Source organism: Scyliorhinus torazame, chromosome 7 (genome assembly GCF_047496885.1).
Source record: "Scyliorhinus torazame isolate Kashiwa2021f chromosome 7, sScyTor2.1, whole genome shotgun sequence".
NCBI lineage: Eukaryota > Metazoa > Chordata > Chondrichthyes > Carcharhiniformes > Scyliorhinidae > Scyliorhinus > Scyliorhinus torazame.
Window position 1 is genome coordinate 168,107,232 of NC_092713.1, and position 26,285 is coordinate 168,133,516.

At 48.5% G+C, this 26,285-nt stretch overlaps 1 protein-coding gene across 2 annotated transcripts in view; it reads right to left on the bottom strand.

Moving 5' to 3' along the window:
* The window catches only part of rabgap1l (RAB GTPase activating protein 1-like), a 934,074-nt gene that overhangs the window by 271,480 nt on the left and 636,309 nt on the right, over positions 1 to 26,285 (bottom strand). For both annotated transcript variants that reach the window (XM_072511773.1, XM_072511772.1), the window contains 2 exons: positions 25,174 to 25,248; positions 6,134 to 6,259 (listed from right to left, as the gene is read on the bottom strand). In XM_072511773.1, coding sequence (XP_072367874.1) covers positions 6,134 to 6,259; positions 25,174 to 25,248 — 201 coding nt within the window. The remainder of the gene's footprint in view (positions 1 to 6,133; positions 6,260 to 25,173; positions 25,249 to 26,285) is intronic.

Here is a 26,285-nt window from a genome sequence, read left to right on the forward strand (position 1 = left end):
ACTGTCTGACAGCCATTAGGATTAGAATGCACTGTCTGACAGCCATTAGGATCAGAATACACTGTCTGACAGCCGTTAAGATCAGAATGCATTGTCCGACAGCCGTTAGGATCAGAATGCACTGTCTGACAGCCATTAGGATCAGAATGCACTGTCTGACAGCCATTAGGATCAGAATACACTGTCTGACAGCCGTTAGGATCAGAATGCACTGTCTGACAGCCATTAGGATCAGAATGCATTGTCTGACAGCAGTTAGGATCAGAATGCACTGTCTGACAGCCATTAGGATCAGAATACACTGTCTGACAGCCGTTAGGATCAGAATGCACTGTCTGACAGCCGTTAGGATCAGAATGCACTGTCTGACAGCAGTTAGGATCATAATGCACTGTCTGACAGCCATTAGGCTCAGAATGCACTGTCTGACAGCCGTTATGATCAGAATGCACTGTCTGACAGCTGTTAGGATCACAATGCACTGTCTGACAGCCATTAACATCAGAATGCACTGTCTGACAGCGGTTAGGATCAGAATGCATTGTCTGACAGCGGTTAGGATCAGAATGCACTGTCTGACAGCCGTTAGGATCAGAATGCACTGTCTAATAGCCGTTAGGATCAGAATGCACTGTCTGACCGCCATTAGGATCAGAATGCACTGTCTGACAGCCATTAGGATGAGAATGCACTGTCTGACAGCCGTTAGGATCAGAATGCACTGTCTGACAGCCGTTAGGATCAGAATGCACTGTCTGACAGCCGTTAGGATCAGAATGCACTTTCTGACAGCCGTTATGTTCAGAATGCATTGTCTGACAGCAGTTAGGATGAGAATGCATTGTCTGACAGCCGTTAGGTTCAGAATGCATTGTCTGACAGCAGTTAGGATCAGAATGCACTGTCTGACAGCCATTAGGATCAGAATGCACTGTCTGACAGCCATTAGGATCAGAATGCACTGTCTGACAGCCGTTAGGATCAGAATGCACTGTCTGACAGCCGTTACGATCAGAATGCACTGTCTGACAGCCGTTATGTTCAGAATGCATTGTCTGACAGCAGTTAGGATGAGAATGCACTGTCTGACAGCCATTAGGCTCAGAATGCACTGTCTGACAGCCATTATGATCAGAATGCACCGTCTGACAGCCGTTAGGATCAGAATGCATTGTCTGACAGCAGTTAGGATTAGAATGCACTGTCTGCCAGCCGTTATGTTCAGAATGCATTGTCTGACAGCAGTTAGGATCAGAATGCACTGTCTGACAGCCATTAGGATCAGAATGCACTGTCTGACAGCCGTTAGGATCAGAATGCACTGTCTGACAGCCGTTATGATCAGAATGCACTGTCTGACAGCCAGAATGCACTGTCTAACAGCCGTTATGTTCAGAATGCATTGTCTGACAGCAGTTAGGATCAGAATGCACTGTCTGACAGCCATTAGGATCAGAATGCACTGTCTGACAGCCGTTAGGATCAGAATGCATTGTCTGACAGCAGTTAGGATCAGAATGCACTGTCTGACAGCCGTTATGTTCAGAATGCATTGTCTGACAGCAGTTAGGATCAGAATGCACTGTCTGACAGCCATTAGGATCAGAATGCACTGTCTGACAGCCGTTAGGATCAGAATGCACTGTCTGACAGCCGTTAGGATCAGAATGCACTATCTGACAGCCGTTAGGATCAGAATGCACTGTCTGACAGCCATTATGATCAGAATACACTGTCTGACAGCCGTTAGGATCAGAATGCACTGTCTGACAGCCATTAGGATCAGAATACACTGTCTGACAGCCGTTAGGATCAGAATGCACTGTCTGACAGCCATTAGGATCAGAATACACTGTCTGACAGCCGTTAGGATCAGAATGCACTGTCTGACAGCCATTAGGATCAGAATACACTGTCTGACAGCCGTTAGGATCAGAATGCACTGTCTGACAGCCATTAGGATCAGAATGCATTGTCTGACAGCAGTTAGGATCAGAATGCACTGTCTGACAGCGGTTAGGATCAGAATGCACTGTCTGACAGCGGTTATGATCAGAATGCACTGTCTGACAGCCGTTAGGATCAGAATGCACTGACAATGATTTAAATCAGAATTCATTGCCTGACAGCGCTTAGGATCAGAATTCATTGACAGCGGATTAGATCAGAATTCACGGACAGCGGTTAGGACGGAATGCAATGTCTGACAGCGGTTAGGATCAGAATTCACCGACAACGGTTCGGATCAGAATTCACTGACAACGCTTAGGATCAGAAGTCACTGACAACGATTAGTGTTAAGTAATGGGTTAAGAGACATTCCAATTAGTTGTCTCATTTATGTTAAGTATCCAATAATTGACATTGATATTTAAAGGGGCTTCAGGTGGCCCTTGTGTCAGGTGATGTGATGTTAGAGTTTTGTGCAGAGTCTGTTAAAGTGAAATCAAGGTGTTGGTGAATAGGAGCAGAACCTTTGACTCTTTATACAACAACAGCTAAATGTCTAACAATTAGGATCAGAATTCACTGACAGCAGTTAGAACGGATTGCAATGTCTGACAGCGGTCAGGATCAGAATTTACTGACAGCGGTTTGGATCAGAATTCACTCACAGAGGTTAGGATCACAATTCACTGTCTGGCAGCGGTTAGGATCAGAATTCACTAACAGCGATTAGGATCAGAATTCACTGACAACGATTAGGATCAGAATTCACTGTCTGACATTGTGGTGGAGGCAGGGTCAATTACAGCTCTCAAAGATAATTGTATAAGCAGCGGAAGAGGGAAATAAATTGCAGAGCCACAAGGTGAGGAAATGGGACTCGCTGAGTCGTTCTTGAAGAGTGTTAACCCAGGTTGGATGGTCTGTATGACTTCCTTCTGTGCTGTGACCTTCCTATGGCTGGAAGTGCAGGCTCGCTGGAAGGTCAGAGCTGAAACATATGCAGCTCACTGCACTCCATTCCCGTAAATGGATGACAGGAGCATAGATGAATGGAATGCAGTATTCCCGTGTGAAACATTCCCACAGGAAGCTTCATCAATTGGAAATTTTATCCTCCAGTCTGAGATGAAGAGATTTTACCCATCAGCAGGAATAACATTGGCCTCTGCATTTGTACGAAATTAACTTCAGTAAATTAATTGTTATTTCTTTGATTCCAATTGTGTCTGCACAAGGGTCTAGCCGACTGGCTCTTTTAACACTTTCATTTTAAAAGAGCGGCACTGAGATCTGCAGGTTTATGACAGAGTTTGTAACTATGAGGAGGCTTTCATGTGGATGAATGAGACTCTGCCTAATTTACCAGACTTCCTTTGCTAGAAGTTAGAGCCAGGACTTCTCACCAGAGTGGTTTTAGTAATAGTATTGGGCCATCTACCCAGTAGCAATTACTTTCTCAATAACTTAAGATAATAAATAAGTTAAAAGGCCCAAATTTAATTCTACCAGTTGAAAACCTATTTTAAACGTTGTTCCCACAAATAATTGCAGTGAATCCCACATCTGTATTACAATTTCCTTTCTTCCTCGACTGAGAGAATCCCATTACTGATCCTGTGGATAACCCTCCAATGCTCTCATTATTTGCTTCAATAGGTCCACATTGACTTATGTAAATTCAGATGCAGACAGAATTTTAATTTCATATCAACAGCTGTAATCAGACTCTTTTTGCAAGTTAATCATTCTTATCTCTGACCCTCACTCTGGTCCTTGATTCACAGTCTTAGAAACGGTGTCTGTCGTGTGTCTGGCCTCTGAGTCACTCGGTCATGAGTTCACGCCCCACTCCAAAGACTTGCGTCATGGCCTAGGCTGACAGTTCAATGTGGCATTGAGGGAGTGCTGCACTATTGCAGGTGCTGACTTTCAGCAGAAACGCTCAATCAAGGCCTCTTCTGCCCTTTAGGGCAGCACGGTAGCACAAGTGGATAGCACTGTAGCTTCACAGCGCCAGGGTCTCAGGTTTGATTCCCGGCTGGGTCACTGTCTGTGCGGAGTCTGCATGTTCTCCCTGTGTCTGTGTGGGTTTCCTCCGGGTGCTCCGGTTTCCTCCCACAGTCCAAAGATGTGCAGGTTAGGTGGATTGGCCATTATCAATTGCCCTTAGTGACCAAAAAGGTGAGGAGGGGTTATTCGGTTACAGGGATAGGGTGGAAGTGAGGGCTTAAGTGGATCGGTGCAGCCTTGATGGGCCGAATGGCCTCCTTCTGCACTGTATGTTCTATGTATGTATGGTCTAATCATTCCAAAGTGGTGTTAGCGGTCCCACGGCCACTATTCCGAACAAGACCAGGTGTGTCCTCCTTGGTGTCCTGGCTGGTGTTTATCCCTCAACCAACATCAATCAGGAAATGCGTGACCACATTTACTCCTGTAATGAATGTAGAAATTTCAGATATGTTGTATTATATGTTTTTGGTGCAGTAAGGGTGAAAAGTCTGGGTTTGTATGTGACTGCAGTCATGTTTTTACAGTCCTGATTTGAAAGGAAGCTAGAGGTTTTGAGACAGAGATGCAATTCAAGCATCATAAAAGTAAGATCAAATTTCATTCCAGCTATGGATATTGTTTGATGAAGTTGGGCTAATGGATTTTTGTTTATATTAAGGTTCCCTGGGAAGTAGATAATGAGGAACATTGTCCTTCGTTTTAGTCAGATGATGTAATTCATGGGAGGAGCCTGGGCTCAAGCAGTCAGGGTGTTGTTCTTTTCAGTTTTGTTTTTTAGATTGAGACGTGAACAGACAAGAAGCTGCGCTCTCAACACCATTCAGGTAAATCATGTCCATATGTTTTGGGCATGTCCGAGGCGGAGGGGTTTCTGGCAGAGGTTTGCTGACGTCATGTCTGAGGTCTTAAAAGTGAGGGTGGTGCCGAGTCCAGGTGTAGGCATGGAGCCTAGGGTGTGAGAGAGTCTGACGTCCTGGCCTTTGCCTCCCTGGTGGCCCGGAGACAGATTTTACTAGGATGGAGGGACCCGGAGACCCTGAAATCAGGAGTGTTAGCGACATGACAGGGTTTCACAGACTCGAGAAAATTAAATTTGCCTTGAGGGATTCATTGCAGGGGTTTGCTCGGAGGTGGCAGCCTTTCATCAACTTCTTCGGTAAAAATTAAGCTGTCAGCAGGGGGGTGGGGAGGGGACCATGGGAGAGACGAGTGAGGGCAGGAGAACCAACGGAGGGTGGCTCGGAAAGGTTGCACTGTTTATGTAAGCCATGTTGGCTGGGTCTGTTGGTTATATTGCTGTGTTTTTGTTCTTGTTGGAATTTAATGTTTAAAATTATAAATGCCTCAGTAAAATATTTCCTAAAAAGAAAAAATACCATTCAGGTAAAGATCTATCTGTGAAGAGACAGCAGTTTCTGTTTCTTTAAAGGCTGCAGATTAACTCATAGTTTGACTCAGGCAAGAATCTGCAGCTATGACTCTATAGTTCCTGAAGGATCTCTCTTTCTCAAAGTGGTTTATCCAATACATCTCTTTGCAGCCAGTATTCCTGAGTCTGCTAAATGTGATTAAAAGTGGATTTTGACCTGGGATGGGTGTTGTTTGAGTGGAGATAAAGATAGCAGTTAAGGGTTATTGTTTCATTATATTGATAAGCATTGTTTAAACTGGTAATTGAAATGATCTGTCTTTATGATGTAAAAGTTAGTAACACTGTGTTAGTAATATGTTTGTTTTAATATAGCAAATCCTTATTTGTGCATGGAATCACTCCTGGAACGAAGTAACCGTTTCTCACAGTCCTACAAAATAAATAAAACATTGGGGTTTCTGTCCAGTATCCGAGCAACTGTTGGGATTTGGTCCGTGATCGTAATACTACGAAGGGATTTAATCGGTGTAAAGTGCTTTCATAAAAGGAATGTGGTCTGCAGTACCAGCTCTACACTCAGGTGGCATGTTTGAAAAATCACTTGCCACTGCAGGGAAATCCACCTCATTCTGGATAGCAATCCAAATGGAAAAACTTGTACTGAAATGCAATATTTAATGCTGAGCAGGACTGCTACAGAATACAAGATGATATTTAATAAACTTGCAGAATTGTAAATGGATACCAAGATAGATTAGTTTGTGGTGGTACATTGTTTTGGAAAAGTACAATCTTTACCTGGAGTAGCCTCTCCAGTTGGTAAAATTTGCAATGCAGACCCTCAAAATTGTTCTTGTAGAGCTCTCGGAGACCGTAATCGTACATGATCTTCACCAAAACACAGAACGCCTGCTCCTCCGGCATCTGTGAAAAGATATTCATTCCACATGTCATGAACCTATTTTCCAATAGCCATGGAGGTCCCTGGATGTTTCAAGTGAAGGATATGGGGATAAGAAGAGGAACTAAATTAAATGGGAGCACTCTGCTATCTGACTAAAGCAGGGCAGATGTCAAGAATAAACCCAATTACTTTACACAAATGTGAGAGACTTCCGGTGGAGGGATGTAGGAGGAGGTCGCACATTGGGTTGCTCCCGCCAGAGCCCTGAGTTATAGGCCCTTTTCACCCGTTTTGTGTGGGGAAAATTGCATGTAAAGTTGCCCCCGACGAGAGTAGTTGGTGGAGGATGGCCAAGAACATGCAGAAAAATCAGGGGAGGGAAGATTTGAGCGCTAGTCCTCCAGGAAGTTTAAACACAATGAAGGGTGTGTGGGCAGGGAAGCTGGTGGAGCCGAATGGGCCGGGAGGGGCTGCCTATATAACGGTGGATATATTCAAGGAGGTGATGGCAGTGGAGTTTGAACGGCAGTTCAGTAAACACTTGGAGGCGCAAGGGAGGGAGATGCTGGAGTCTCTCAAGCATTTGGTGGAGGACTTACTGGCCCCAAGAAGGGAGATGCTCGGAAGAATGTCAAAGAGGGCGAGGCATTGAGAGGGGTGGAGGAGGCTGAAATGGTGAAATGGCCAAATGGAGGATTGGAATTGGGGCCTGAGAGCAACAGTGGAGAACCGTGAACAACAATCTCGGAGGCGGATTTTGAGGCTGCTGGAGGGCATGGAGTGTCCGAAGCCAACAGAGGTCACAGTGGAAATTCTGAGGAAGCTGATAGGGGAGGAGTAAAAATCCCCCCCCCCCCCCCCCCCCCCCCCCCCCCCCCGTGAAGTTCAATAGGGCCCACCGATAGCTCCGGGCGAAGCTGTGGGGGAATGAGTCGCCGAGGGACGCGATCATGACCTTGCATAGCTACTAGGTGAAGGAGAAGGTGTTGAGATGGGCCAAGCAAACGGGGGGAGTCAATGTGGGAAGGCACTGTGATTCAAATTTACTAGGAGCTCACTTTGGATTTGGCAAAAAGGAGAACTGCCTTCAATAAAGTAAAGGCAGCACTGTGCAAGAGTGGAGTGCGCTTCGGGTGGTCTATCCAGCGAAGTTGAGGGTCACGCACAATAGGAGAGACCATTTTTTCGAGATGGCGGAGGAGGTGGAAGCATTCGTTCAAGCAGAAGTATTGGGACTTGATTGATCATGGCGAACGAGAGGCATTGGTGTTGGTGGTGGGTTGGGGCTAGTGGGGGACTGGTACTTTGATAACTTTGTATGTTTTTGCTTGCCTGGATGTTCTAATGATCTTATTTTCTTGGAAGGCAGCTGGGGAGGGGGTAAAAGATCAGGGGCCGGCTCTTTGGTGGGGATTTTGGTTTTTTTGGGTGGCAAGGTTGATGGGTGGGTGGAGAGGTTTTGATTCCTTTGTTTTAGTGGGGGAAAGGGGACTCTGGTGGAGGGGCATCCATGCTAGCAAGCTTTGGTTAGTCAGAAAATGAGAGCGGAGTGGGGGGAGTGGCTGTGGCCTGCTGAACCTGTTCAGGTAGGTTTTGGTGAGCCTCTGAGGTGTCAATAGTAGGGGGATGGGTAGAGTAGAGAATGAGGTGGTTTCGAGAGGAAGTGATAGGGTGGTTTCTGGTAAGAGGGGATGGGCTAGTTTGCTGACAGCGGTACTGGCTGGACCATCATTGGGTGGGGTAAGGTGCCATCTTGTATGGGTCCCGGAACGTGAAAGTTCAGGGGGTGGGAACATCCCCCAAAAGGATAATGGTTTTTACGGCCGGTGGAAATCATTTGGATTTGGGAGAGGGGGGCGCGGAAGGGGGTGAGAGTTGGTTTTGGCCCCGGTGAAGGTGAATAGTGTTTGAGGAGTTTTGCAAAAAGTTGTACAGCTCGGGACCTCCGGAGGACGATTCGGACATTTTTTTTTTGGAGGGGTTGGAGTGTCCAAGGTTGGAGGAGGAGGAGGACCATGAGGGATTTGAGGAGCCCCTGGGGGCGGAGGAAGTCAGTAGGCAATTGGGAATATGCAGACGGGGCTGGAGGGATTCCCAGTGGAGTTTTATAAAATATTCACGGACAGGTTGGTCCCACTGCCGGTGGGAGCGTTTGAGGATGCGGTGGCTCAGGGAGTGCTCCCAGAAACAATAAGTCAGGCCTCCATTTCACTCCTTTTGTAGAAGGATCAGGACCTGGTGGATTGTGGGTCATACGGACCTATCTCATCTTTGAACGTGGCTGCAAAGATTTTAGCGAAGGTGCTGCCACTCAGGTTGGAGTGGTGTCTCCTGCAGGTCGTTGGGGAAGTTCATGAGGATTTGTGAAGGGTATGCGATTGTCTTCCAACGTACAGTGCCTGTTGAATGTGGTGTTGTCTCAGGCAGAGGGGATGAGCAGGAAGTGATTATGATGCTGGATGCACAGAAGGCCTTTGATAGGGTAGAGTGGAGGTAACTGTTCGTGGTGCTGGAGTGATTTAGGGTAGGGCCGAAGTTTGTGACATGGGTTAAGTTGTTGCATCAAACGCCAAAGGCTACTGTCCGGACAAATAATGTAAACTCGGCTACTTCCAACTGCATAGGGGAACGAGGCAGGGATCCCTATGTCCCCTCTCCTATTCGCGTTGCCGATTGATTGAACCTTTGGCCATTGCCTTGAGGAGCTTGGATAAGTGGAGGGGAATAATGAGGGGGGCAAGGAGTATAGGGTGTCTCTGAATGCCGGTGACCTGTTGCCATACGTCAAGGATCTGGTTCTGACGATGAGGGACATAATGGGGACACTAATTGTTCAGAGCTTTTACTGGGTACAAACTGAATTGGGAATAAAGGGAATGTTTTCCGTCATCCTGCCGGGATGGGAATTAATTTGAAGGTGTTGCCGTTCAGACTGACGAACTCGCATTTCAGGGGTACAGGTGGCAAGGGACTAGGCGCAGCTTCTGAAGCAAAATTTTACAAGCTTGCTGAGTAGAGTGATGGGATAGTCTCCCACTGTCATGAGCTGGGTGAGTGCAATCGGTGAAGATGAACATCTGGCCATGGTTCTTGTCTCTGTTTCAATGCCTGCCTGTCAGTCTACCAAAGGCATTCTAACGTAGGGTGGGAAGCATGATTTTGGCGTTTATATGGGGAGGGAAGGTGGCGAGGATCCAAAGAATGGTCCTACAGACAACTGGCAGTCAGGGTGGATGGGCTGCCGAACCAGCTTTAATGGTTGCGGTGACCTCCCGTTCTCCCAGAGGAAGTTTTCGGGTAACCCGGTTGTGGTGGCTACGCTAAAAGCATGGAGGCCATCACGGCAGCACTTAAAAGTGGGAAGAGGGTCGACGATGATATCGATCAGGGACAACCATGTGTTTAAGCCGTCTAAGGTGGATCCCAGGTTTAGGGTATGGGGAGATAAGGGGGTGGCAGTAATGGGGAGTTTGTTCCTGGAGGAGCAGTTGGCGAGTTGGTGAAGAAGTACGGACTCGCAGTCGGAGGCATTCAGGTACTTGCAAGTCCAAAATTTTGCATGGAAGGCTTATTCGAGTTTTCTGGTTGCGCTGTCCACGTCGTTGGTGGATAGGGTACTGTCGCTGGCCGGATTGGAGGAGGGTAAAACTTCAGATATCTATGGGAGACTGTTGTCAGAGGTCGGGGCCTTGTTGGAGGGGATTAAGGCAAAATGGGAGGAGCAGCCCGGGGGTTGAAGTGGAGGAAGGGGTAGTAGCTGGCCTACCAGGGTGACTGCCACGTTATCGTGTGAAGGGCTCAGGCTCCTATAACTGAATGTGGTGCATTGGGCACACTTAACAAGGGCAAGGATGAGTTGGGTGTTAGAAGGGGTAGAAGATAAGTGCAAGGGTTGGAGAGGCCAGCGAATCAGGTACATTTGTTCTGGGCACGTCCTAAGCTAGCAAACGTTTGGGACTCTTTCTTGAGCACCATGTCGGCGATCTTCAGCAGGGAGCTAGAGCCGGGTCCCCTAGAGGCCATATTCGGGATGTCAGAGTTGCCGGAGTTGCAGGCGGGAGCGGGGGCAGATGTAGTAGCCTTTGCCTCGCTGATTGCTCGTAGATGCGTTCTGCTGGAGTAGAGGTCAGCTTCTCCACCCAGTGCCACGGTGTGGCTGGGGGTCCTCCTGGAATTTCTGTATTTGGAAAAAGTTAAATACACGCTGAGGGGATCGATTGGGAGGTTCTATATAAGATGGAAACCATTTGTTATGTATTTTAAAAAGCTGGTCACCTTCAGCTGTTGGGGGTGTAGGGAGTTTGGGGGACTGTTCTTGTTTTTGTGTCATGTTTTTGCATTTGTATATGTTCATAAAAAATGTTCAATAAAAATATTTACAAAAAAAAATTGCACGTGTTTTTCAATCACAGGGTGCAGTCTGGGTGACTCAATTCTCTCATCACTTCACTTAACACTGCAGGAGGCCCCAATCAAACGGAAACCCACTCAAAAATGAGCATTTGTCTGCACATATGGATTGAAAAAGCATCTGTGGAAAAACCTATTCTAATAAACATCTTTTAAGAAAGACTTGCATTTCAGTGGCTCCTTTCACATCCTCAGAATGTCTCGACGTGCTTTACGCTTATGGAAGAATTGTTGAAATGTAGTCAATGTTGTAATGTAGGACGAGATTTGTGTAAAGGCGGTGAACACACACCCCCCCGCCCGTACGTCGGGAAGTGCACACACACACATCGGGCAATGCACAGACACACACATAGACAAATGCCCATACATTGCGCAGTGCTTACACATGCGCATCATGGGAAGTGCACATACACACACCAGTGTGCACTCATTGCTTGGCATGTGAGATCAATATCTGCTGTTCATGTGCATTTTCAAGTTTGAACGAGCACTTTCTGGTTTGTGTGGCTTATCCTTGCACTGACCTGTGTGCACTTGGACTGTTATGTGTGTGTGTACTGTGTCCGGTGTATATGAGCAATACCCGCTGTTTGTGTGAACTGCCTGTTGTTTGCATGTACTGCATGGTGCATGAGTGCAGTGCACATTACTGCATACCTCCACATCAAACAGTCCACAAATACACACCAGACAGTGCACCCACACACCACACTGTAATAATACACACCAGACAGTGCACGCGCACACCAGACAGGGCGTGTGCGATAACACCAGGCAATGCACGTGCACACCAGGCAATGCGCACAGATCACACTGCACAAATACACACCAGACAGTGCATGCATACACACACTAGTCAGTGCATGCACACACATACACCAGACAGTGCGAGCTCACACATACACCAGACCGTGCACAAACCAGCACGCCAGATCGTGTACAAACCAGACACTGCACACACATTGAATAGTGCAAGCGCTCACACACTGGACAATGCACAAGCGTCACACACTGGACAATGCACACCGGACAATGCACACACTGCATGGACATACACCGGACAGTGTCCACATTGAACAGTGCACGCATGCACACTGGATGGTATACAGACACACCAAACAGTACACCCACACACACTGAACCGTGCGCACACACACACACACACACACACTGAACCGTGCGAACACACACACACACACTGAACCGTGCACACACACGCTGAACCGTGCACACACGCGCTGAACCGTGCACACACACTGAACCGTGCACACACACTGAACCGTGCACGCACGCACGCACACACACACACCAGACAGTGTACATTCACTCTTAATATTTGGGTTCCAAATACAAGATTCAACCTGAATGGTTAAAAATAAAGGAATTGCGATTATCTAATTCAGACGCCAGTTCTTCAGATCAGGGACTGCCACTGAGGACTCCACAGGCATCAGCACATTCATCACACCAATGTTAGCAACACTAAGAAGAGGCACCGGCTGTAGCCTCAATTCACAGCATGATTGCACACTGCAGTATCAGCTGGTCAACTTTCAATGATCAAGAAGTGAAACTGGAGACACTGGGCAAGAAAGAAATGAATATTACATCCCACCTTCAAGAAAAGAGTTTTCTTGCATCAAAACAATGTGGAGAAAGACACACACAATCTGTTTGCAGAGTGGCATGGTTGATGTACAAGGGTTTGCTGCACACAGGCATTCAGTCCCTCTTATAACCTGCCTACTTACCATTGGCTGAGGACTAATGACAATCCCACAATCCTGTGGGTGTATGAGCTTCCCCAATGAGGGGGGGCGGAGAAACCATTAGTAAACTCCTAGTATAAATAAAGCTGGCCAGTTTAGGAACCAGCACGCACAACGGATGCGTTACTATTTCCGGGCAAACAATATCACCGAAAACGATCGCCAGGTGGTCATATTGCTCACCGCCTGCGGCCCGCATACGTTTGGGGTGATTAGGAGCCTTACGAAACCAGCTGCGCCGGACAGCAAAACGTTTAATGAACTTGTGAATACAGTGGGGCAACATTTTAACCCAACCCCATCCACGATAGTCCAGCGTTACCGGTTTAATACCGCTGAGAGGACCCCTGGAGAATCCCTTGCCGATTTTCTATCCAGGCTACGCAGGATTGCGGAGTACTGTGACTATGGTGAGACCTTGTCAGAAATGTTACGCGACCGTTTGGTTTGCGGTATTAACAATGCGGCCACCCAGAGAAAGTTGTTAGCTGAGCCAACATTGACTTTTCAACAGACCATTCAAATAGTATTGTCCCGAGAGAGCGCAGAACGAGGAGTGCAGGAGCTACAGGGAATGGAAGTGCATGCCTTGGGGCGCAACCCCTTCCGTCCGAAAACGTCCCCCCGCACTCCTGCGGTACCTTGGGCGAGGCAACGTCCGGACCGACGCCAGTGGCCATCGGACATTCCTCCCCGAAGGGAGCCTTCTCCAGAACCAATGGATGAGGAGCCATGTCCGTGTCAGACTTGTAGGCGCCGACCCCGTCGCGGACGGCGGTCCTGGGGGCGCCAGAGGCGCCGTCGTTCCAACCGAAACTGGGACCAGCCCAGGGGCCGTACCTTCCATGTGGATGAACCTGCGGCGACTACTCCTGAGGACGTGGAGACGGAGGACGATTGCCTGCAGCTGCATTGTGTGCAGCTCCCCGTGTGGCCCCCATTAACGTGACAGTACGGGTCAATGGCCACCCGCTTGAGATGGAGTTGGACACTGGCGCAGCGGTCTCCGTGATCGCCCAGAGGACATTCGACCGCATCAAGCAGGGTATACAGACCCTTACATTAACCGACTCACAGGCCAGGTTGGCCACCTACACGGGGGAACCACTGGACATTGCAGGAACTACAATGACCCCTGTTGTTTATGGGCGCCAGGAGGGGCGTTTCCCACTTATCGTGGTGCGCGGCCATGGGCCCAGCCTGTTGGGTCGGGACTGGTTGCGCCATTTGCGGTTGCAATGGCAGCACATCCTCCAAACAGTTTCTGAAGAGTTGACTGAGGTGCTAGGACGATACCCAGATGTATTCCAGCCTGGTTTGGGGAAAATAAAAGGGGCCGTAGCCCGTATCCAAGTCGAACCAGGAGCCACGCCGCGCTATTTCCGGGCGCGCCCGGTGCCTTACGCCTTGCTCGAGAAGGTAGAAGGGGAGCTCACTCGTTTGGAGAGTTTGGGTATTATCAGGCCCGTCCGTTTTGCTGACTAGGCAGCACCAATTGTACCTGTAATGACGCCAGATGCCACAGTTCGCTTCGGTGGCGACTATAAACTTACAGTGAATACGGCTTCCCGACTCGACCGATATCCAATGCCTCGCATAGAGGATCTCTACACGAAGCTTGCAGGTGGACTCTCGTTCACAAAATTAGATATGAGTCACGCCTACCTGCAGTTGGAGCTGGACCCTGCCTCCCAACCATATCTAACGATTAATACACACCGGGGCCTGTATGAATATACACGGTTGCCCTTTGGAGTATCCTCTGCCTGCGCAATTTTTCAACGTGTTATGGAGGGCATTTTGAGAGGTTTACTACGCGTTGCTGTCTACTTAGATGACGTTTGATTACAGGGACGTCGGAGCAGGAACATTTGGAAAATCTGGAGGCTGTCCTTAGACGCCTTTCGGAGGCTGGAGTCCGTTTACGTCGCCAAAGTGCATATTTCAGGCAAAGGAAGTAGTCTACCTCGGTTATCGCTGGACCGCGAAGGTTTGCACCCCGTCGCAGAGAAGGTGCGTGCAATTCAACAGGCCCCCGCCCCGACTGACACTTCGCATCTTCGTTCTTTTCTCGGTCTCGTAAACTGTTACGGGAAGTTCCTCCCCAATCTGGCAACTACGCTGGCCCCCTTGCACCTTCTGCTAAAGAAAAATCACACCTGGGTTTGGGGTCAGCCGCAAGAAACCGCTTACCGGCGGGTAAAGCAACAATTGTCGTCGTCTGGGTTACTAACCCACTATGATCCTGGAAAGCCTTTGCTCGTCACATGTGATGCATCCCCGTATGGTATTGCCAGGTGGTCATATTGCTCACCGCCTGCGGCCCGCATACGTTTGGGGTGATTAGGAGCCTTACGAAACCAGCTGCGCCGGACAGCAAAACGTTAATGAACTTGTGAATACAGTGGGGCAACATTTTAACCCAACCCCATCCACGATAGTCCAGCGTTACCGGTTTAATACCGCTGAGAGGACCCCTGGAGAATCCCTTGCCGATTTTCTATCCAGGCTACGCAGGATTGCGGAGTACTGTGACTATGGTGAGACCTTGTCAGAAATGTTACGCGACCGTTTGGTTTGCGGTATTAACAATGCGGCCACCCAGAGAAAGTTGTTAGCTGAGCCAACATTGACTTTTCAACAGACCATTCAAATAGTATTGTCCCGAGAGAGCGCAGAACGAGGAGTGCAGGAGCTACAGGGAATGGAAGTGCATGCCTTGGGGCGCAACCCCTTCCGTCCGAAAACGTCCCCCCGCACTCCTGCGGTACCTTGGGCGAGGCAACGTCCGGACCGACGCCAGTGGCCATCGGACATTCCTCCCCGAAGGGAGCCTTCTCCAGAACCAATGGATGAGGAGCCATGTCCGTGTCAGACTTGTAGGCGCCGACCCCGTCGCGGACGGCGGTCCTGGGGGCGCCAGAGGCGCCGTCGTTCCAACCGAAACTGGGACCAGCCCAGGGGCCGTACCTTCCATGTGGATGAACCTGCGGCGACTACTCCTGAGGACGTGGAGACGGAGGACGACTGCCTGCAGCTGCATTGTGTGCAGCTCCCCGTGTGGCCCCCATTAACGTGACAGTACGGGTCAATGGCCACCCGCTTGAGATGGAGTTGGACACTGGCGCAGCGGTCTCCGTGATCGCCCAGAGGACATTCGACCGCATCAAGCAGGGTATACAGACCCTTACATTAACCGACTCACAGGCCAGGTTGGCCACCTACACGGGGGAACCACTGGACATTGCAGGAACTACAATGACCCCTGTTGTTTATGGGCGCCAGGAGGGGCGTTTCCCACTTATCGTGGTGCGCGGCCATGGGCCCAGCCTGTTGGGTCGGGACTGGTTGCGCCATTTGCGGTTGCAATGGCAGCACATCCTCCAAACAGTTTCTGAAGAGTTGACTGAGGTGCTAGGACGATACCCAGATGTATTCCAGCCTGGTTTGGGGAAAATAAAAGGGGCCGTAGCCCGTATCCAAGTCGAACCAGGAGCCACGCCGCGCTATTTCCGGGCGCGCCCGGTGCCTTACGCCTTGCTCGAGAAGGTAGAAGGGGAGCTCACTCGTTTGGAGAGTTTGGGTATTATCAGGCCCGTCCGTTTTGCTGACTAGGCAGCACCAATTGTACCTGTAATGACGCCAGATGCCACAGTTCGCTTCGGTGGCGACTATAAACTTACAGTGAATACGGCTTCCCGACTCGACCGATATCCAATGCCTCGCATAGAGGATCTCTACGCGAAGCTTGCAGGTGGACTCTCGTTCACAAAATTAGATATGAGTCACGCCTACCTGCAGTTGGAGCTGGACCCTGCCTCCCAACCATATCTAACGATTAATACACACCGGGGCCTGTATGAATATACACGGTTGCCCTTTGGAGTATCCTCTGCCTGCGCAATTTTTCAACGTGTTATGGAGGGCATTTTGAGAGGTTTACTACGTGTTGCTGTCTACTTAGATGACGTTTGATTACAGGGACGTCGGAGCAGGAACATTTGGAAAATCTGGAGGCTGTCCTTAGACGCCTTTCGGACGCTGGAGTCCGTTTACGTCGCCAAAGTGCATATTTCAGGCAAAGGAAGTAGTCTACCTCGGTTATCGCTGGACCGCGAAGGTTTGCACCCCGTCGCAGAGAAGGTGCGTGCAATTCAACAGGCCCCCGCCCCGACTGACACTTCGCATCTTCGTTCTTTTCTCGGTCTCGTAAACTGTTACGGGAAGTTCCTCCCCAATCTGGCAACTACGCTGGCCCCTTTGCACCTTCTGCTAAAGAAAAATCACACCTGGGTTTGGGGTCAGCCGCAAGAAACCGCTTTCCGGCGGGTAAAGCAACAATTGTCGTCGTCTGGGTTACTAACCCACTATGATCCTGGAAAGCCTTTGCTCGTCACATGTGATGCATCCCCGTATGGTATTGCCAGGTGGTCATATTGCTCACCGCCTGCGGCCCGCATACGTTTGGGGTGATTAGGAGCCTTACGAAACCAGCTGCGCCGGACAGCAAAACGTTTAATGAACTTGTGAATACAGTGGGGCAACATTTTAACCCAACCCCATCCACGATAGTCCAGCGTTACCGGTTTAATACCGCTGAGAGGACCCCTGGAGAATCCCTTGCCGATTTTCTATCCAGGCTACGCAGGATTGCGGAGTACTGTGACTATGGTGAGACCTTGTCAGAAATGTTACGCGACCGTTTGGTTTGCGGTATTAACAATGCGGCCACCCAGAGAAAGTTGTTAGCTGAGCCAACATTGACTTTTCAACAGACCATTCAAATAGTATTGTCCCGAGAGAGCGCAGAACGAGGAGTGCAGGAGCTACAGGGAATGGAAGTGCATGCCTTGGGGCGCAACCCCTTCCGTCCGAAAACGTCCCCCCGCACTCCTGCGGTACCTTGGGCGAGGCAACGTCCGGACCGACGCCAGTGGCCATCGGACATTCCTCCCCGAAGGGAGCCTTCTCCAGAACCAATGGATGAGGAGCCATGTCCGTGTCAGACTTGTAGGCGCCGACCCCGTCGCGGACGGCGGTCCTGGGGGCGCCAGAGGCGCCGTCGTTCCAACCGAAACTGGGACCAGCCCAGGGGCCGTACCTTCCATGTGGATGAACCTGCGGCGACTACTCCTGAGGACGTGGAGACGGAGGACAACTGCCTGCAGCTGCATTGTGTGCAGCTCCTCGTGTGGCCCCCATTAACGTGACAGTACGGGTCAATGGCCACCCGCTTGAGATGGAGTTGGACACTGGCGCAGCGGTCTCCGTGATCGCCCAGAGGACATTCGACCGCATCAAGCAGGGTATACAGACCCTTACATTAACCGACTCACAGGCCAGGTTGGCCACCTACACGGGGGAACCACTGGACATTGCAGGAACTACAATGACCCCTGTTGTTTATGGGCGCCAGGAGGGGCGCTTCCCACTTATCGTGGTGCGCGGCCATGGGCCCAGCCTGTTGGGTCGGGACTGGTTGCGCCATTTGCGGTTGCAATGGCAGCACATCCTCCAAACAGTTTCTGAAGAGTTGACTGAGGTGCTAGGACGATACCCAGATGTATTCCAGCCTGGTTTGGGGAAAATAAAAGGGGCCGTAGCCCGTATCCAAGTCGAACCAGGAGCCACGCCGCGCTATTTCCGGGCGCGCCCGGTGCCTTACGCCTTGCTCGAGAAGGTAGAAGGGGAGCTCACTCGTTTGGAGAGTTTGGGTATTATCAGGCCCGTCCGTTTTGCTGACTAGGCAGCACCAATTGTACCTGTAATGACGCCAGATGCCACAGTTCGCTTCGGTGGCGACTATAAACTTACAGTGAATACGGCTTCCCGACTCGACCGATATCCAATGCCTCGCATAGAGGATCTCTACGCGAAGCTTGCAGGTGGACTCTCGTTCACAAAATTAGATATGAGTCACGCCTACCTGCAGTTGGAGCTGGACCCTGCCTCCCAACCATATCTAACGATTAATACACACCGGGGCCTGTATGAATATACACGGTTGCCCTTTGGAGTATCCTCTGCCTGCGCAATTTTTCAACGTGTTATGGAGGGCATTTTGAGAGGTTTACTACGTGTTGCTGTCTACTTAGATGACGTTTGATTACAGGGACGTCGGAGCAGGAACATTTGGAAAATCTGGAGGCTGTCCTTAGACGCCTTTCGGACGCTGGAGTCCGTTTACGTCGCCAAAGTGCATATTTCAGGCAAAGGAAGTAGTCTACCTCGGTTATCGCTGGACCGCGAAGGTTTGCACCCCGTCGCAGAGAAGGTGCGTGCAATTCAACAGGCCCCCGCCCCGACTGACACTTCGCATCTTCGTTCTTTTCTCGGTCTCGTAAACTGTTACGGGAAGTTCCTCCCCAATCTGGCAACTACGCTGGCCCCTTTGCACCTTCTGCTAAAGAAAAATCACACCTGGGTTTGGGGTCAGCCGCAAGAAACCGCTTTCCGGCGGGTAAAGCAACAATTGTCGTCGTCTGGGTTACTAACCCACTATGATCCTGGAAAGCCTTTGCTCGTCACATGTGATGCATCCCCGTATGGTATTGGGGCCGTCCTGTCCCACAAGATGGAGAACGGGGCCGAGCGACCGATAGCTTTCGCCTTCCGCACATTGACTGCAGCGGAGAAAAAGTACGCGCAGATCGAGGAGGGGGGCCTGGCAGTGGTTTTTGCGGTGAAACGCTTCCACCAGTACGTGTATGGCCGCCATTTCACTATCGTGACTGATCATAAGCCTCTGCTGGGACTTTTCAGAGAGGATAAGCCAATACCGCCCATTGCTTCCGCATGGATCCAGCGCTGGGCTTTGTTGCTTGCTGCATACGAGTATTCTCTGGAGCACAAACCAGGTACGCAGATAGCAAATGCCGACGCACTGAGCCGGTTGCCTTTATCGACCGGCCCCATGTCGACCCTCACGACCGGTGAGGTGGTTGCAACCCTAAATTTTATGGACACCTTGCCTGTTAAGGCATCACAGATCCGTGAGTGGACCCAGACGGAGCCAGTCCTGTCAAAGGTTCGGCACATAGTCCTGTACGGTGGGCAGCATAGACAGCTCCCAGGCGAGTTGCGAGCGTTTTCCTCCAAGCTGTCAGAATTCAGCATGGAAGACGGCATCCTCTTGTGGGGGACGTGTGTGATTGTCCTGGAAAAAGGCCAGGAGCTGAGACTAACAGACTTGCACAATGGGCATCCAGGTGTGACCAAAATGAAAATGTTGGCCCGGAGTTATGTCTGGTGGCCAAGCCTCGACACCGACATTGAGAAGGTGGCCCAAAACTGCTCCATTTGCCAGGAGCATCAGAAGCTTCCGCCGGCCGCGCCCCTACATCACTGGGAATGGCCAGGGCGGCCTTGGGCATGCTTGCATGCAGATTTCGCAGGCCCTTTTCAAGGATCCATGTTCCTTCTATTAATTGACGCCCAGTCTAAATGGCTCGAGGTGCATAAGATGCAGGGGACAACGTCCTGCGCAACAATTGAAAAGATGCGTTTGTCGTTTAGTACGCATGGCCTCCCCGAGGTGCTGGTCACGGATAACGACACTCCATTCACGAGTGAGGAGTTTGCGAGGTTCACGAAGATGAACGGCATACGCCATATCCGCACTGCCCCTTACCACCCGGCTTCAAATGGGTTGGCAGAGCGCGCAGTGCAGACATTCAAATGAGGCCTAAAGAAGCAGTCTTCCGGATCAATGGACACGAGACTGGATCGCTTTTTGTTTACGTATAGGACCACCCCCCATGCGGTGACTGGGGTAGCTCCCGCAGAACTCCTAATGGGCCGGAGACTTCGCACCCGCCTTAGTATGGTTTTCCCGGACATTGGCGCAAAAGTCCGCCGCACACAAGAACGGCAGGGACAGGGATTTTCTCGGCATCGGCCGATTCGGCAGTTTGCGCCCGGAACCCAGTGTTAGTTCGGAATTTTGCTGGTGGTGCCCAGTGGGTTCCTGGTGTAATCTGTCGCCAAACGGGCCCTATATCTTACCAGGTGCAAGCCCAGGGTCGTCTCCAGCGCAAACATGTAGACCACGTTCGGTCCAGAAGACTATCCCCTCAAAAGATTCCCCGCCCCCGGAGCTCATTTCTACAGCCGCAGAGACCAGAGACAAGGGAAGGTAGTCCTCACAATTTTCCACTGGTGCCTCACTCGAAGCCTGCGCAGGTCGCTACAGAACCGAATGGAGATAGAGACGCTGACATGACGGAGGCAGCAGGCTCTGACTCCGAGATGGAGGCACAGGATGCATCAGAGGGGGAATCCTTGGGTCCACGGGCCGTGGATGTGCAACCGTTGCGCCGTTCATCACGGAAGCGCCGGTCTCCGTCTCGTTACACGCCGCCTGATCCAGCGCCGCGTGCAAATGGTGTCCGGCCTGCGGCAAAACGAGTCCGACGCCCTCCTTCGCCAGGGTCTTCGGTGGATTCCTTGGACTTTGGGGGGGGGGGGAGGGATGTTATAACCTGCCTGCTTACCACTGGCTGGGGACTAATGACAATCCCACAATCCTGTGGGAGTATGAGCTTTCCCCAATGAGGGGGGCGGAGAAACCATTAGTAAACTCCTAGTATAAATAAAGCTGGCCAGTTTAGGAACCAGCAGGAAGGAGTGTGCAGCAAGGGAAGTTGCTGCTGCTGTTATGTATATATATATATGTTATTGTAAATAAATGTTATTACTTTGTCTCCTTAAAACTCGTGCTGGATTCTTCGTGGCCCTCACAAAAGTCCCTGTAAGGCTTTTTGACAGAGTGCATGAACTACTCATGTCTGGTGTGGCCCAGTGGGGAGCATCCTCCTGAGTCAGTGGTTGTGGGTCCAGAAACTTGAACACATAACCTAGGCTGATACACCAAGTGCAGTATTAAAGGAGCACTGCAAAATTTGACAAGACACTAAATCAACATCCTGTCTGCCCTCTCCGACAGATGTGAACAATTCCAATGGCAGTTTTCAAAGACCAGGGGAGTACCCAGGTGTTCGGGAGAATATTTATCCCTAAACCAACGTCACAGAGACATATGATCTGGTCATTATCATATTGTCGTTTGTGGAATCCTGCCATGTTCCCTCCATTACAACAGCGACTGAACTTCAAAAGTACTTCATAGAAACATAGAGAATAGAAGCAGGAGGTGGTGATTTGGCACTTCAAGGCTGCTCCGCCATTCATCATGATCATGGTTGATCATCCAAGTTCAATACCCTGATTCCACCTTCCCCCCGCCGTATCCCTTGAGCCCCAAGAGCTATTTCAAATTCCTTCAAGAGCTATATCGAATGCCAAGATTTGGCTGTAAAGCATTTTGGGATGTCTGCAGTTGTGAAATGTGTTGTAGAAATGTCAGCACTTTCTCTTTACCGCCTTCACAAGAACAAAAATGTGCTTCTCGCTGCCCTAATCGAGGAAGTATTGACAGACCCCCTGGAACATCCTCAGTAAATCTTCTGGAGGCTAAGTGAAGGGTGGCGCGGGTCAAACCCCCAAGGGCATCTTGGAAGGATTTCGGAGGACAGAAATCTCAGAGCTCCAGTTATTTCGGAGCCACCGCAAGTGACTGCAGCGATATTCAATTGGTTCCTGAGGCCGTAGATCTACTCCCACCGTATTGGATGCCATGTCCTGGGAGGGCCCTGAGCAATCTTTATCTGTGCAAAAACACTAGCAATACTGCTCATATTGTACGCAATCCCATTAACTGGCAACATAGACACATGGGTCTGCCTTGGAGCTCACATGTTAATTTTCATTCCAGGAATCTACTCATTTGCAAATAATGCTGAGAGTTAATTCCAGGTTGTGTGGCTTAAGCAGAAAATTGGGGATGTAGCTAAAATTAGCAAACCGGTGTCTGCATCATCAGTTCACCACCCAAACCAGTGAAAACTACAATGAACCACCACTGATACCTCAAGATTCAGCAAGATTCAAACAGGCTAACCAGCAAGAAGCAACCCTGGGTTTGAGGGCCAGGTTAATAACACTCAGAATAGCAGCTTGGAGCATTCCTTCTGTAAACTACACAGCAGGCAATTCCTGTCCTCCTGTCACCTTGACTCCACTAGACAGGGAACATATGGACATACGAATTAGGAGCAGTAGGCGGCCACTCTGATCTTCAAGCCTGCTCCTCCATTCAGAAAATCTCTACAGTACAGAAGGAGGCCATTGTGTCTGCACCAATCCTCTGAAAGAGCACCCCACCCAGGCCCATTCTTCCGGTCCTATCCTGGCAACCTCACCTAACCTTTCAGACACTAAGGGCCAATTTTTATCATGGCCAATCCACCCAACGTGCATATCTTTTAACTGTGGGAGGAAACCGGAGCACCCGGAGGAAACCCACACAGACACGGGGAGAAAGTGCAAACTTCCGATAACCTTTCACCCCTTTGTTAATCAAGAATCTATCCAGCATTGCCTTAAAAATATTCAAAGACTCTGCTTCCACTGCCTTTTGAGAGAGTTCCAAAGCCTCACAACCCTCAGAGAAAAAAATATCTCCTTATCTTTGTCTTAAATGAGTGACCTCTTATTTTAAACAGTGCCGCTTATGTGATGAATGTAGAAATTTCAGATATATTGTACTTTATGTATTAGGTGCAGTAAGGGTTGGGTTAAAAGCCTTGGTTAGTGTGTGTATGACTGCTGCCGTCACGTTTTTAAAAGAAATCCTATTGAGATGTGAGCAGAAGTTAAGTATCTCAGTTCAGTTAAAAGAAATGTCTGTAAACAGATTCGCAGTTTCTTTCCAGGTAGTTAGAAGGTGAGCTGAAACAAGCTGAAGCAGCTTCTGAAGAAATACAACCAGAGTTTTTGCATAGTTCTGACAGGATTCAGGTATTTTCTTTAAAGCAATGTCAAAAGACTCTTTCCACCTCTGGAAAGCAGATATTCTTAAGTGCTAACTTTGTTTAACAGTGGATTGAGAGCCCAGATGGGTTTTTTGTTGTTTTATGGGAATAAAGATAGCAGTTATTGTATTAATTCACTGTATTAATTAGCATTGTTTAAAGGCAAATTGTAAGGTATTTTATGGTGTGATGTTAAAGATTTTAAGACTGTGTTAGTAATAAAGTTTGTTTTAATATACCGTATCCCCATTTTGCGTGAAATCAGTCCCAAAGCGAGGTATCCTTTCCTCAGACTTAAAAAATTAATATAGACTATTGGGGTTTTGGTCCAGTACTCTAAGCCATTGTTGGGGTCTGGTCGGGGATCGTAATAAAAGTGGGGGCTCTTTATCGGGATATTAATATACAGTTCCTTGTTTGGCTTGAGATTATCGAATTTAAAGACAGTGAGTGTGTGTGGAACAATTGCTTTCTTTCAGGTTTTGAAGTTTAAATAGGGATTGACTGGAGTTGACTCTTTCAGTTGCAAAACATTTCCTGGCGTGCAAGAGATTACTCAGGCAGGCTTATAAAGGGTGATTAAAGCAAAACTTTTGGGGTTGGCGGAGAAACTGCAGATAACCTTATCTGAAGAGGTGAGGAAGGTAGAGACAATACAAGCAATAGCTCAGCATTTAAATTTGCCAGAGACACAGCCTGAATTATTGGAATTAGCTAGAATTCAATTACAAATAAAACAATTAGAAATGCAGGAAAAAGATGAACAGGAATAAATAGAGCTGAATAAATTGGAAATGAAAGAAAAGGAGAAATTGGCAATGGCAGTAGAAAAGGAAAGAGAGAGGGCAGAAAAGGAAAAAAGAGGGCTTTTCAAAAGAAAATGGAAAAGAGGAAGTTTGAGCTGGAAATGGTAAGATTAACAAAGGAAGAAAGAGATAAGGAAAAAGAGAGATTGGCAATGGCAGAAACAAAGGAAAAGGGGGGAGAAATTGGACTTCAGAAACTAGAACTGCAAAGAGACCATCAACAGAAAATGTTGGAGCTAAAGGTAGAAGCTGAGGAAAGTCTAGAGGAAGGAAAAAACACTTCCTAGTCAAAAGCTTAGTAGAGATAGGATTAAATATATTCAAGCACTGCCAAGGTTTGATAGGAAAGATGTGAAAGCCTTTTTTAGCTCATTTGAGAAAATGGCTCAGCAATTGAATTGGTCAAAGACCTTGTGGGTAGTGTTGGTTCAAATAAAGTTGGTAGGTCGAGTTAGTGAAGTGTTTGCATCACTACCAAGGGATTATGGTGAGGTGAGAATAAACATAAGAGTGCATATGAACTTGTACCAGAAGCCTAGAGAGAAGTTTAGAAATCTAAGGAAAGAATCACCTGCTGAATAAGTACTTTGAAATTTAGTCATTGTGAAAGAAACGTGGCAATCAATATTCAAACAGCAAGCTCCCATTAACAGCACCATGCCAATGACCGCATAACCTGTGTGATGTTTGTTGTTTGTGGAATCTTGTTATAAGTAAATTGTCTGCTGCAACTACAGTAGCTGCATTGCAAAAGTACTTGAAATGTCCTGACTGTGACATGCTGTGGCAGGTCCTGCATATGGCAAGTCTTTCTTAACTTTTACCTTCATCCTCCTAACCTGCACATTTCAGTTTGGAAGGTCATGTGATAAATGTGAGCACCTTCTCACATGAAACATAATGGAGGTGAGTTTCAGCCTAGGCCACATGTCCACTGCAGAACCTTGGCCTCATTGATAGGCCTATTACCCAACCAGGTATGTGAACAGTGATTGTTGTGACAGGTTGGAAATCATGACTGAAGCATCACATATTGTAGCACAACTATCTCTCATGTGTAGGACAGTCTACTCACATGCAGCAGAAGAACAGCAGCGAGAAATGACTGGCCCTGGCAATAGCCAATGTCCTCATCATACACAGAGTAAGCCTGTGGAAAAGATAAAACAACAATGAAAGTCAGCAAGCTGTATAACCATTGCTCCCATGTTAGCAGAGGCTGCGCGCCTACCAGGGCTGTCCCAAGAGTTTACAGTTTAGCAAAATTGTGCATTTCTACCCTGGATTCTCACGGTTTCTAAAGGAACAGGCAACAGAGTCACCCTCTTCTAGGATACTTTGTTTCACAAGGTCACTCATGAAATCACTAAAATTCTAGCAATCACTTAAGAGTCAACCTGGTCCTTTTTAAAAATCTGTAGTGGTGTTTTATTGCAAAGTGTGTGTGCGTGTGAACGAGTGTGTGTGCATGTGAATGAGTGTGTCTGTGTGCAAATATGTATGCAATGAACAAGTGTGTTTGCATATATGTAAGTAAGTATGTGTGCATGTGAACGAGTGTGTATGTTTGTGTGTGTGAGAACTTGCGTGTCTGCATGCGAATGAGTATATGTGCAATGACAGTGCGTGTGAGCGAGTGTGTCTGCATGTGAACAAGTGTATCTTCATGTGAATAAGTGTGTGAAGTGCGAACAAGTGCGCCTGCATGTGAACAAGCATGTGTGTGTGTGTTAAAGAGTGAGTGTTAATGAGCACATGTGCATGTGAGTGTGTGCGTTTTGCTATGATATGGCAGGTGGTATTGCCGTGCAAACCAAAACCCAAAGGGAAACTCTCACGAATTTTAATTTGTATTTTTACTATGAGAAGTTGTGTGTGCTGACGTTAGGAGCCACAACTACCAATAACACTTCTGCACATTTTAAATCGTAAATTAAAACATTTATTAAATAAGGGAAAGAAAACTTAAACAGACAAGATTATATTTACATAATTGAAATTAGTCTCACAAAACATCTCCCCAAAAGGCCTTCACCAGATTAATCACACAAGAAGCATGTCTTTAGGCAACAGTCTCCATGGATAATTACACTATAAAAATCCCAGTAATATTACTACAAGGCATCCACTGTTGCTGTTGAGATGCCAGGGCTTCCCTCACTCCACTGTGGAGAATTACAAAAGCTT